We start from the raw sequence: 14656 nt of genomic DNA on the forward strand, positions 1-14656 counted from the left end.
TACTCTGCAGGAAGATGTGCTGAAGCTTAAGTGTGGTACAAATGCATTAATCTGTGGAAGAGACAAATTATCAGCTAAGTTACAGAAGAATGCATGTGAGAAAATAGTAGGTCTGTTGTTTCCTGCTGTGTTTGTATGTCTGACTGATGAAGAAATTAGCCACTCTGTCAGTTTTCATAATTTTCCTTTTCTTTTGGGGTAACAGTGGAAAAGGAGGGGTTGGGGGAAAGGAGTGTGCTCAGAAAGCTGAGTCCAGTACCTTTCGGTTGGGACTGAAAACAAGTGTTCCAGAAAGGACAATTTGAAGCAAGCCACTCTCACCCAAAAATATAATATGTATCTGCTGAGAGTTCCTTAGGTACTCTAAAAGCTCCAAGAATAAATGTGAACACTTTTACTTTTGATTCTACCGCCCAATCCCAAAGAAGTGTTTGAAATCTGGGAAGTACTTCTGTAATAAAAAATACCAAGGTCTGAAAGTTTGTTTTCATGTGAAATGGAAGAGCAGCCTTTATAAGTTTTCAGTGAGAAATGCTGAGAGCAATATAGCATGTTCTTTCACTGTAACAACACAAACCTTACAGTTAGGAACCATACCACAAATGGGAACCATCTACCTGCTGACTGACCACAGTGACTAGAACCTGAATAGATGGGAACTGTTACACCTAAAGGGCAAATAGTGGCTTAGATACCTTCACAGGAAATATTCAATACACACAAGACTATATTGTGGCCAGTAAAAAATGAGTGGATTGCCACAAACAGAATTTCATTGTCTTTTGTTTTCAGTACAAATTTTTCAGTTATCACCTATGGACATCCCACTGAAGAAAGGTCCTAATGGTCCACTGGTTTATGAGCAAAATGGTAGGTCCAAGAAGGTCCAACGGATTAATTAAATCCTATCCAATGAAAAAAATAAAAATAAAAATTCATCTCTGTCATTTCTCTCTCAGCTTCCCTCACCTTTGAAGGAGTCAGGTGATCTTATCAAGTTGTTTCAAGTGACTGTTCTAACTTGTTTCATTCTACAAAGATTTTGAAGAGATTTTTCTAAAGATGAATAAAATTAATGATGGAGATCCTATATATCTTTCTCTGCATTCATAAAAACTTTGAGTTCACAGAAGCCTGTCTGAATAGCCAATATGACTGTACAAAGCTTTTAGGAAACCTGTACTATCTTTTTGCATTTTCTCTATCTGTTCTATCTTAGAAATGCATCTGTCCTTTAAAATGCTATCACTTTAAGACTGTTGAGTATTGGTGTTTATAAATATGGATTATTCTATGCAGTTTGGGAGCTTTCCTAGTTGCAATTCACTGTCCTTTGTCAGTCCTCTCTTGAGAATCTGTTATAGCAAGAAGCAAAAACTATTCTAAAAGTCTTTCTCAGTTTCAGTTGTTTCCATTTGAAAATGAAAACTAGCTATGAGATTGGTGAACCAAGATAGAATTCACAGCTCTGTCTGCAAGAGGTATATGTTCAAAAATCAGATCACTTGACATTTGCAAGGGACTTCCCCATTTGTTCTGCCCATCTAAGTATTTACAAAACACGATCATAGTGATCTGATTTCCTCCTCATCAAGCTGCTGGCAGAAACTTTACCAAGTACAGGAGGAGCATAATATTCTTTGCTGTTTCCTACATGTAAACTAGTTGTTGCTAGTGCTTCGGTACTATGGTGATGGCAAACTAGGTCAATGAAAGTTCCTTGAACACCAGAAATGGTACATTAATGATGGAGCTCTACTGAAAGTGTTTCTCTGGTGAAATGTAGACACATTTGCTTAAAGAGCAGAAACACACAGTATGAAAGGAACAATCAGATCTGGCTTGACTGAGCCCTCAGGTCACAGGTGACTGTAATTATTTATGTCTGTTAATTAGTCTTCCTCATACTGAGTGACATATTAGTAAATCAGAGCAGAATGAAGAAATAGTAACATTCTTGGCCTGTCCTCCTTGAGATATTTCTGTTTCAGGGACCTGGTGAACTTATAGCCTATATTGAAGCATTTATTTCTTCCAGCACCATAGATAAGAACTAGTTAACTACCTAATTTGATGTAGTTGATTTGCCTTAAGATTAGGGACCATTCTTACTAATTTCTCTGGCAAGGGCGCTGTTGGAATTATACCTTTTGACTAAAGAGTGAGTGGCAATGTTTTCTGTTGCCACAGCTATTCCCTAATGTTCTGTGCTCTAACTTTCACATGCTCCTGAAAGATCAATCATTCAGATTTCTAGAGAAAAGACTTGTGTTGCATGTCTTTTCAATCAGTAATGTAAGTGGGGGTTTAATTGGATTAAATTGTGCCCCTCTGCATCCAGCTCTGTAGATGAGAAACATGGATGGCAGTCCCTCTGTTTCTAACCAAGAGAACTGACCTATATTTGGAAATATCAAAAAAATGTCTCTGTGGGAGCTTGTGACCAGCAACTAGTTTGAATGATTCATGCAGTCTTTAATAATCATATTCGTTATTAATGTAAGTATACCAAGGAGAAAAAAAGTATTTGAATATTTTTTTCTTACCTGTATCTGCTATTTTAAGACAGAGAGAAAATTTCTTTATGTTTTGGTAATATACAGTTAAGCCAAATACTCATGCAAATAGTCTGAAAGAGACTGGTTTGGAAACTTTGTCTAAAACAGCTGCAGATTAGTAATTTCTCTTTCCTATTTTCAACTGGCCCTTTTAGCTCCTTAGGTGCTTTTTGTTCTGTGCTGGTAAGAAAGCTTACTAAAGTGACATTTGTGATGGAGCCTGAAAGCTATTGTCTTTCAGGTTTATTCATTGCTCTTCTGTGTTTGAAATATTGTCTAATGCTTGCTTATCCTATAACTAAGTCTGAAATTGATCTAGTGCTTTTCTGCATTCCAGTACCTTAATGAAATTACACGTTGACTCTCCTAACAGTGATAGTCTATTACTATCACTTAATTCCATGGTTAATTCCAGGTTAATTCCATGTTCCAAGTGCACGTATTTCCAAAATGTCGTGAGCTGAGTAGTTACTTGTGAAAAGTAAACATATTTTAGAGATTCGCAGTGTCTAGAAAATGAATATTTGTAGCTAAATTACTTTGCACATAATTGTTTAGGTTCACAGAATCACAGAATGGTTTAGGTTGGAAGAGCCCTCTGAAGGCCATCTGGTCCAACCTTCCCTCAAGCAAGACCATCTAGAGCAGGTTGCCCAGCACCAAGTCAAGGTTATTTGTTTGTTGTTGTTGTTATTGTTGTTTTTAAGATCATTTATATTTTGTAAATACTTCTCAAGAGAATTTATATTCCACCAAGAATTGAAAAACTGCAGTTTTGGATGTTATCTTCTATGACTATGCATATATGCACATCTAGAACTGTGCGATAACTCTACAGTCTATTTTCTAAGCATTTTTAAAACTTAGACATTTTCTGTCATTACAGCTTTGTTTATACTACTTAACAAAAAATAATAATAATAATTGTTGTATGGGAGAGAAGAGGACAGCAGAGGAGAGGAGAAGCAAACTGTCTCATATCCCATGCGAAGTATCTTCAAAATACTGCTCAAATCAGAAATAGATCCTTTAGCAAGGTTAGGAGTAACAGGAGTGTATCATCAGTGCAAATGCCAGAACATACATTTTCTATTCTTTCTGATTTTTGTCTTATGTTTGGGGAATTTGTAAAGTTACTTAGGCAAATCCTTCCTTCCAAGTAGAAGTGTTGAAATTGTTAAGCAAAATCTCCTTTTAGAAACAATATTTTAAAAGTCCATTTTTTTTTTTCAAATTTTTTTTTTCCTTGACAATTACTAAGTTTTGTTTCTAGTTGGTGGAGGATTTACTTTGCCATTCATTCCTTCTTTGTACATGATGTGTGAAATATCAGGAGTGGAACAATTAACTAGATTTCATTAGAGTCTTCAGGAAATAGATTTGGTTTCAGGAGCTCATCTATCATGCTCATATTGGTTATGCACAGATTTTGGTTATTAAGTGTCTCAAATTTTCCTCTTCTACTGCTGTACTACATTGTCAGATTAACATGTACTTTATGAGCACTGCCACATCCCACTCAGCTGCTAGCTTTCTCCTGCAAGAAGAAAAGATTACCACAGAATTTCTCAATGCAATTATATGTGAGCTTTCTGCAAAATTACATTCTGCATCAATTTCCATTCATTTTGCAGAATTCCTTATGAAAGATTCCTTGAGTATTACAAAGAATTACTGATGTATTTTTTATTATATATATAGTTTTTGTTTGTTTGTTTGTTTGTTTTTGTTTTTTGTTTGTTTGTTTTTTTTTGTTTTTCCCTGTATGTATGGCAGAGTTGAGATATTCTAATAGAATTTTAGCTTGAACTTGGGTATTGAAATAGTCCGCTGTATTACCTTGGGGATGTTGAACACTAGTTCACGTGCATGAAATTTTTAATCCATAAACCTGTTAACAGATGTTAGTTTCCTGTATAATTCTTATTTTAAGGAGCAAGTATAAGACAGATTCTTGTGCTGTAAAATGTAATGGTTCATGAACAGCTGTCTGTCATTAAAACGTCTAGGAACCATGCCTTGTATAGTCACATAGAAAGAAATTCTCATGGAAACAGCATTATGGAGGTGGCAGTTGTAGCTCTGCATTTTTTGTCTAGGCTGAATTTTGCAGTTAAAGTTTAACCCTGTGTGATTTAAGTAAAAATTACATTTCTGTTCCCCCTCAAATACAGAATGAGTACATATGAGTATCAAAAATAAGTCCTGAAAATGTACAACAGAGTGAATATGTCTCTACAAAAGTAAAAATTAGTTCTATTTGCACCAGATTGTACTCCTGTTTCTGATAATTTTAAAAGAACTTTATTTGGATATTATAATGTGCTTAGAATTAGCAGTAATTAACAACTAATATCTTTCTTTACTGAAAGTTTTTTTTGTCTTAGAGGCCGGCAAGCAGTGTTCAGAAAACTCCTTATGGAACTGTCTTTCTCCCAAAATCTTATCCCCTGTAGTTTCTGATGGGTCACTGTGAAATAAATTAGTAAAACATGGACAGCTACAACTATCAAGAATGTAGGTAGCAATAAGCCGTACAATCCTTCCATACACAGTCAAGACAGGTACATTAAATGATTGATTTGGCAGTTATGAAGTTACTATGAGCAAACACGTAATCCACACAGATTTTGTGTGTGTATGATTTCTAAACAACTACATGGCTTTGAAAGGCTGATAGTATTGGAACCTGGGCACAGAGCCTGCAAACCACTGACACCAACCTTGCAAACCACCTCCTGGTGGTATCATTACATTTAGAAGGAAGCAGAAGGAGAAGCAGCAGTCTGGCTGGACACTGTTGCTCCTTTTCTGTGCTGTTGATAGTAGAAGCCAACATTCATCATTAGTTGTTTAGTTGTTTAGTAATCATGTTGTTATATCTCCCACATAGGTCCATGGTACCTTGCTACAACGTTTCCTAGAGTGAGAAAACATTGCACTTTGTCATCAAAGATATCTGCAGACAACATACTGACATCAAAGATCTGGATCTTGGTCAGAGCACCATGTTGTTTGCTGAGTGAACTAATGGTGTACTGAATATTGCTACTTCAATTTTTAGATACTTTGAATCTTCTATCTTACACGTTTTCTTGTTGATCAACCCAATATTATGATCATTTTGACAATACAACCAATATCACTAGTGAAGGTATTCTAGTGTGTCCAAAGCAATCTTTACCATGAAAATAAGATGACTTTGCTTACCATCCTTCTGTTTCAAATGGTTCCAGCTTACCTAAGTAGTAGGAATTGATGAGAGGGTACTCTCCAAATATTATTCAGGTGTGACTGTTAGTTTTATCAATCAACTCTGTGGAAAAGAGAGTTGAGAGTAAATTTTTAGACTGATATTACACATCTGCAGTGTATGCTGCTAAAAACATCTTTCTGGATTAAATGAAAACAGAATAGGAATATATTAGTAGTGCAGGTGTCACAATACAGTTGTTACCATAGCTATAGAACAAATTTCTAATGGATTTTTATTTTACATTAGAAACTCGTGCCATGGCAACAGCAGTGCCTGTTAAAGATGTAACTCTGTCATTATGATTTATCTATTACAGCTCTTTTCATTACTATTATTAATAACTATTATTCTGCTGAATGTATTTCCATTTTAAACATGGAATCTCTTGAGATACAAATGTGAATAAGCTGATTTCTAAATTTACATGAATGCAACATTTCTAAAAAATAAAGTGAGAAATGGTATTCCACAGAGATCTACGTATGTACCACAAACAACTGTGCTGGGGTGCACCAGTGTGTAAATAAATAGCTGATTGAATTGCAATCTGCTGCCTAAATGCCAGTTTGGTTGTATATAAACTGGTGATAATAGCAATACTTATCTGTGGCTTTGAGATTATGACAGAACTGAATTATTTGTTGTTCCAAATGTAAATGTATTCCATGCAACACAGATATGGCAGTATCACAGTGTTTTTCATAACAAATGGGAAAGCTGTGGGTGCACTTGTAATGACACTAGGGATCTATTTATATATTGGTATTTAGGATAATATTTACAAGTAAAACGATATGGAGGGAAGACAAGCAGCATCTGATGAGGAAGCAAGATCTTACAAAAATAAACATCCATACAAAAAGAAATAAAAGATTTTATAATAGAAAACTTCTCTCGATCAGGATTTGATCCAAGAGCTTTATCTTCTACATCTATTCTTTCTCCATGGTATCCCCGTGCTCTTTCTTAAAGTCCATTCGCAGATGATTCATTCGAGACTATGAGAAAACAAAACTATTATCATAACTCACATACATCTATACTCAGTGAACTCAGTAATATAATGTTGTACCATATTCTTAGTGCCAGCTGAGTTAGTTTAAAAAAAAAAAAATAAAAAATCTAATGAAAAGGTTCAAAAACGTATGATAAATTAGGGGATAGAACATCTTAGGAATGGACAGTCCTGATTTCTGAGATGTATCAGCAGATTTAAGATTAATTCTAACCACACAGGACATGGATCATCAGTATAGACAACTTGCTGAAAGGATCTTTTCAATGCATAGTTCAAAAGAAAAAAATAATTTTAATATGTTTGAAAAAAAAAGAAAGGAAAAAATACACAAAACATCACATTTTATCACTAATAAGTCAGAAGAAATACTGGTTTTGGTGTCAGTTTGGTATCTTAAAATGTATGGCATTTATTTAGCGATATAAAGACACCAGTAAGTAGTAGGAATTGGTAATTATTAAAAGCTAAGTAAAGATTTTATTTTATTTAAGTACAGTTGCTTATTGTAACAAAGTTATAGAAAAAGCATTATGTTATCCTTTTTTGTGTTTTTCGTACTTTAAGTTCTCAAGACTTAGATCTTGGTAGGACATTCACACAGGCAATGAAGACATGTAGCTGCAGTTTTAGATATAGCAGTTTGAAGAGGATTTTTCATATCTTCTGTTTCAGGTATTAAGACAATAAATATTTCCTTGTAGAAAAAAAAATAATAATAATGTAACAAATTATTTTACAATTATCTATTGCAGGGTTTTTTTTTTTTCCTCCTATGATTTATTTAGAACATTACAATGACTACTATACTGCTTAGAACAGTGGTATAGTTCAGTTCTGTATTCTTACTCGTAATAATCATTAGCTGCGGTAGGAAACTAAAATAATAATACTAACTGTATTAAAAAAAAAAAAAAAGGCGTAACAGTTACAAATTTAAAAGTCAGAATATCTAGAATTACTATTGGTCATGGAAGTATTGGTTGGAAGGGACCTCTGAGGTCCTCTAGTCCAGTGCCCTGTTTTGAACATCAGATCAGACATGATCTTTCCTAGCCTAGTCTTGAAAACCTCCACAGATGGAGACACCACCTGTCTGGATAATCTGTTCTAGGACTGTGGTGCTGCATGCATGCAGCATGCTTCTTAACCTTTATCATAACTGCATACTATATTTTCTTGACAACCCCAGTCTTTTTTATTGCCCAATATAGATCTGGTCTACATTGCTCAAAATCAGGGTGAAGCAGGCATACCTATGACATCTTTGCTTCCTTTGTAATATAATTAACAAAATTCTTAGTTAAATCAAAAGGTATCAAAGAAAATAAATGATGGCTGAGGCAGCTGAATACTGCACAGAGAAAATTCTATCTCTGACAAAGCTTTTGTTTTACTCATCAAGACAGACCAACAGTGTTCCTTATTTTTTGAATGCTGAAGTTGAGACTTTAGGGCTTTGACTTACAGAACTACTAAGCCAATAACAACTGTGCTTTGAAAATATTCTGTGTTATATATTAAATACTCTGAACAAAGCAAATCTCAAGGAATATCAAATTGGATGCCCAAAATTTGTGGACTCCCTATGCCTTATCTCACATTTATCAGGTTAGGATGTTATCACATTATAGACTCACCTTGTAAAGATAATGTGTGGACCACAGAGATAATGGGCATCATACAAAAGTCTCAGGAGGTGTTGACTTACTTGGCATTCAAAGAAGGATTTCTATACTATGGTATATAGGTAATAGTACTACTCTTTCTAAACAAGGAGAATATAATATGTTGAAAAGGTTCTTCACTAAGCAAACTTAATTCTGAACAGTAAATGAAACAGGCAGGGTTTTGTTTTTTTTTTTGGAACAATAGTAGGTGATCATATAAAAAGTGAAATACAATGTTAGCACAGAAAAATACATCTTGTACAGGCAACCTTTGTTTTCATCTTCCCTATCTTCATTGAAGTGTTTGTGTTTACATCTTTATGTCTTGTTTAAAAGGTGAAAATTACAGGTAGGATAGAATACATATGCTTATGTATACAATATAATAACTGTACTAACAGATCAAGTTGAAAAGATGCATATGATATACTTAGAATCTTTCAATCCATTGCAAAATTCTGCCACTTCAACTAACAAAATAACTGAAAATAACATTTTGATATGGTGTCACAGCATCACTGCTAAATAGGAGTGAGATACGCTTTTTAATTGTGACTATGTAAAGTTAATGACCACAGAAGAATGGGAGTTCTCAGAAACAATAGCTTTTGTCTATAGTAGTAAAATGAACAAAATCATGCTATGAGATGGTGCTTGGAGTCTGTACTGTTAAACTGTTATGTGGATTTTGGAAGGGTTTACCCAATGACCAACGGATACCAAGCAGTACCGAACTAAAAGAGTGCCCAGACATTGCTCAAGTTTTAGCTGAGGCCAGAGACCCAGTAACTGGATGTGCCAGCTTTCTTGAGAAAGAGGAGAGAACGTAGGATATGAGACAAGTAATTCCTTTAGATCCTAAGAATATTGCTTGGCCATTTTTATTTGCTAGTTTAGATGCAGCAAAAGTCACATAGGTATTAGTGAAAGCCTTGCAATCCAGGTGTCTATAATCTTTTCTTTTTCCTGATTTACTCTTACTTCTTTCTTTATCTTGGCAAACACATTTATCTTTTAAGTGAATTCAACAGAAAGTTGTAAAACTTGTTTCTGGAACAGTGGAATAGGATTCAGTGTGTGATTATTTAGGTATTTGAATGCAGACTGGATGCCATCTCCCATTATAGTCATTGGCAGTCTAGTCAATACAGATAATGGAGTACAGAGAGTAATTCATCTGACTAGCCACAACATACAGTGTGCGGCATCACTCTCTAGCATCCATTGACTTTATCAAACTGATCTCTAACTATGGCAGGACATACTTGTTACGCAACAGATACCTAAAAAGAAATGTCTTAATCCAGAGCTACTGAAAATTTTATGGAAGTGAAGAACACCAAGGTCAATCATTATTTACATCATTTATTTTTTTTGCTAAGTTCACCTTCAAAATGTCAGACTTACAATTAATTCAGCTACTTTCAGAAATCAAAGAAAGTAAGAATATTCCATGTCCTCTCATTCTCATGCTTTTTGCCCCCACACCAACATTTGTGGAGCTATTAATTCCTTAAACTCTGTCATGTTCCCTATTCAACCTTTCAATATAACAGTCATTATCTTTTTAGTTGCAAAATGTCTGAAGTATGTATTTTAGTCTCTCTCTCTCTCTTTCTCATAGGGGGGGAAAAAAAAGTAGATTTTCTTAGGTTGCACTCCTAATATTGATTAGAATTTTATAATGATAGGTTAACAAATGCTAGAAACATTTAATTTTAAATTTTCAAGCTGCTGACTAGTAGAAGAACTGGTGGGGATTTGAAGTACACACCAAAATGTTTTTGCTATTATATGTATATCAAATACTGCCTTATTTTAGAAGTGATATTTTGAGTTTTTGTTTTGTTTTGTTTACAACAGATATTTTAGCAAATAGCAAGAAACTTCTCAATTTCTTTGCAAATTATGACGTATACTATGTTTGATTCCTTCTGGTGGCTCTTGTGCATACAGTCCTACAGTTAAGAATTTACATATGTACATAGACTTCTAGCAGGAATGAGATATATGTATTTATCTTTCATGAAGTAGTTATTGAGATGCAACTGTTTGTGTGGTCACAGTTATTCTGAATAGAATACGCTAACTTAAATGACTTAAATGCCGTGTGGATGGAGTGATGTGATCAATAGGATGACTTTAAATGATAAGTTAGAAGTTAGAAAAAGGTACAGATAGAAAAAGGGTCTTTTTTTTTTTCCTTTTCTTTTTTCTGATCCTTACAGAAATAGGCATAAAAAAAGAGCTATACATTTTTAATAATCCACTATGAATTGTGTCAAGAAGTAAATTTTTCTCCGGTTCCTTTTTATTTTTTTTTTATGTTAAATTGCCTATAAAACTTGTTTCAATTCTTCAGAAAAGACTTGATTTCCCATTATTTTACAAAGGTTACTATAACTCTGAAACTATTCTTCCAAGTTCCCTGAAATAAAAACAACACTCAGATCTATTCTTTAGAGACTGTAAGTTAAAAGGCATAATAGTGTGAATTCACTATTATTATGATGACTATAAAAAGAAATATTACTAACAATACTCCTGACAATACAGGTTCTTCATGTGTTTTAATACCTATAAAGTAACTAGCTAATTCATTTTACAAAGTTGTATAATTTGTACACAATTCAGCTCAGTACCAAATTAAAAGAGACACCATCAAATTAATAGAATAGCAACAACTTATTTAATTTTATAAATTTGCTTTTTCCTGGAATTTATGTGTAGCATTGAGTGGTTTGGGCTTTTTTTTCAACCACTCAGGATAAATTTGTCAAGTTCAAGGAGAGAATTGTTTTTTAAGAGAACAATAAATCAATTCATGTCATAAGTATCTTTTCTTTCTGTACTTAAAAAAGAACCGAGCAGCATACAAAAACCATTTTGCAGAGAGTAAGGTTTTTGTTGTTTACAGTATTTTATCACCCATTTTTTTTTACAAGTTGCTCTCTCTCATTTCAGAGAGTCTTTGCCATGGAGAGACATCTACTGAAAGTGAGCTTCCTGAAGGACACCCCGCTGAGCAGTTTGCAGGTTTACTTCATGGATCATCACCTGCATGTGACCCACCTGATAACCCACTCCAGCTGTACAGCAAAATAAACCAGTGCAGTAGTCCACTGGAGAAAAACATTTTAAGCAAGAGCACAGTGCAGCAGATACAGCTACGGAAAGAAAACAACCCTGATCCTCCTGTTAAGAAAAAGAAGCCACAGGTTGTAAACAGAACCATATTTCATACTAAAACTAAACCAGTGGAAAACCATACACTGGTTGGCACATCAACAAGGATAAGTGAACAGTGGGTTATTACTACTGGAGGATTTGTTGAGCGAGCATGCACACTTGGGAGAATACGATCTTTACCAAAGACTTTGCTTGAAATGCATTTGTACAAAAATGTTTCAAAATCTGATTCTAATCTTATCACCCATCCTCCAAGTGACAAAAAAGCAAGAAGCAACTGGAGTGAACCCACACCAAATCAACAGTGCTCTAAAGGAAATTCTGAAAGAACACCTTCCTTCACATCAGAATGGGAAGAAGTAAGTTTTGATCATTTTTAAGAACAAGCAAATATACTGTATTGTGAAAACACTGTTATTTTTTCCATTTCAGAGATGAAATAAAAAGTGAACCATTACCAATTCTGAGAGTGTATCATAGTCTAATACATGGTAGTTTGACAGCTGGCACAAAATGCAATGCATTTCTGTTCAAAGTGCTATACGTTTAACGAAATCTATTGTTTCCATAGTGAATGAGGTAACTCTATTGTGACATTTAAATTATTTTCTACTAAACCTCTCACCACTGACTCTATTAAAATTGGTGAAAGTATTGTGGCTATGCCCATTATTTATATGTTTGCTAATTATTTCCCATCACAGCAATGCCCCCCAAGAGACAAAAGATGATGGCAGAAATTGAAAGTCTAAGATTTTATGTTGATTATGCATTCCCAAACCCTCTACATATAATGTATTCTCTAACTGGTGTATAGCCTGTGTACCTAATACTTGGCACATACCTTGTGCCTTGGTTCTTGTGTGAAATGGGAATACCCTTGTAGCTACAATGAATTCAGAACTATAAAAAGAAATTTCCATGCTGAATTGATAGTACACATGCTTGCTCATACAAAATTCTTTATTTTAGTCTTAGAGCTTGATTTAAATTAAGTTTTATACGTCTTTCTTCTAATTTATTTTTTTTCTTTCTAATTTACTACATTCCAAGAATGTAAGCAATTCTTCATAGACATGAAAGTTCCCATCTTACTGAGGTAAATTAAGAATGCAAAATGTTTATATCTTTACTGCTATTATAGAGAAGCAAGCATTTCTCTTTCAAATGACTGTCATGGGGCTCTATATCCATCTCCAGAGTGCCATTTTATTTCAGAAAAGCAGACAGTTTGTTTGTGTGATTGTTTACTTTTCTGGGAAAAGGTTTCCAGCTCATTTAAATGTCTGGTTTGATAGGACATATGAAGATAGTTTTTGTTTTAAAGGAGATACTTTCTCAGTGGAAAGGTAATTAGGATCAGGTTTTGATCCATTAACCTAGATATATTGAAATCCTGAAACTAGTCAGTTTGTCTTTTCAGAAGGTTTGGTTATTCTTAAGGGTAAGGAAAATGTAGTTTATCGAAAAAGTATGTATGAATTCTAAATTGTCTAGATTTTCTGCTGTCACCAGTGACAAATATATAGTATTAAAAAAGGAGTCAGCTTTCCAAGTAGTCTTAATATTAAGCTCTGTAAAACTTGGTTCCCTGTGTCTGCCTTGCAACCCAGTCTTTTCATTCACTTTTTGCATGTGTGTGTGTGCTGTTCTTATGGCAAAAATTGTAGGTATAAAAGTTCTGACATAGCAAGTACAATGTGATTTGCAAATGAGCTTTGGCATGAATGTAGCTGTTTCACAAGTGGTATATGTGGGCACAGCTATGTTTCATACCTATCCAGGGTCCTTGGAGCAGACAGAAAAAAAAGGGAGCTAGGAAGTTCTCTGGAAATCTTAAACGAACAATTGATTTAGTACTTTATAACACAAATATATATATATATATATATGATAATAATAAAAATATTCTTATGCATTAATATTACTGCTTAAATCATGTTCTTGTGTTCACAGCTATCACCAAATAAAATTATCCTATATAATTAAAATCCATTCTGTTATATACTTTAATACATGCATTTTTCTCCTTTGTATCCATATACAGAAATGTCATGAAGTAGTTTCAAAGGCTGAGATGACCATAATCATTGGTATGACAGGAGCTATACAGTAGGAAAGGAAACATTAGTTTCAAGGTTTAGCTTTTGATGTGTACAGATATGTTGCAAAATAAAAATCAAAGTGGAGAATTTAGTTTTCACTATTTGATTTTTGCCTTTTGCAGTTTTGATTATACTGTTGTTTTTTTAATGAAAGTAATTATTCCAGAATTTCATGCATGAAAAACTAAGTATAACAATCATCAATTGTTTTCACTGTTCTCTTTTTTGTAGATTGATAAAATCATGAGTTCCATAGATGCTGGAATTAATACTGGTCTGGGGGAAATGAACGATCATGCTACAAGTAAGGAAAACCAGATTAAACTCTTGTTTAATTGTGCCTTAGCTGGCTATAGGGAAACCATAGATATATATTACAAAGTAAACCATTGTTTTGAAATCATTTGTAAGTATTTAAATAACCATGAACAGAATCAATCTTGTTTACTTTTAGAGAAGCATTAGGCATGTATCCTGGAGCTGTTACTTTAAATAGCAGTTTGGAATCATTGATGTTGTTTTGAAATCTTAACAGAAAAATACTTCATAATGAAGCCCTTCTACTGGGGGTATTTTCCAATCTTTTTCAGCTGTATTTTTGTTTGAAATGGTAGGACAGTCAATGTATATATAGTCCGATAGCTGCCGACACTTTTTAAACATTATATCATCTAATGCAGTTTTGAGCAAATATTTGGCACGGTACTGAAAATGTTGCTGACAGCCAGTGAATGGTGTTAGCAATGATAGGAAAATTTGCAAACCTTCTCTATCATGGTGAATTCTAAGAACTCTAGTCATGACTAGCTTGTTGGTATGTTAGCATAAATCTGTGCAACTGTACTGATAAGATTTTTGGAAGT

General features: G+C 34.0%; 1 protein-coding gene across 1 annotated transcript in view; it reads left to right on the forward strand.

Annotated features, from left to right (window-relative positions):
- ANKS1B (ankyrin repeat and sterile alpha motif domain containing 1B) overlaps positions 1–14656 on the forward strand; it is a 433323-nt gene that overhangs the window by 198089 nt on the left and 220578 nt on the right. Inside the window, exons 13-14 of the mRNA XM_032196110.1 lie at positions 11464–12047; positions 14025–14097. Coding sequence (XP_032052001.1) covers positions 11464–12047; positions 14025–14097 — 657 coding nt within the window. The remainder of the gene's footprint in view (positions 1–11463; positions 12048–14024; positions 14098–14656) is intronic.

This window comes from Aythya fuligula, chromosome 1 (assembly GCF_009819795.1).
Source record: "Aythya fuligula isolate bAytFul2 chromosome 1, bAytFul2.pri, whole genome shotgun sequence".
Taxonomy (NCBI): Eukaryota; Metazoa; Chordata; class Aves; order Anseriformes; family Anatidae; genus Aythya; species Aythya fuligula.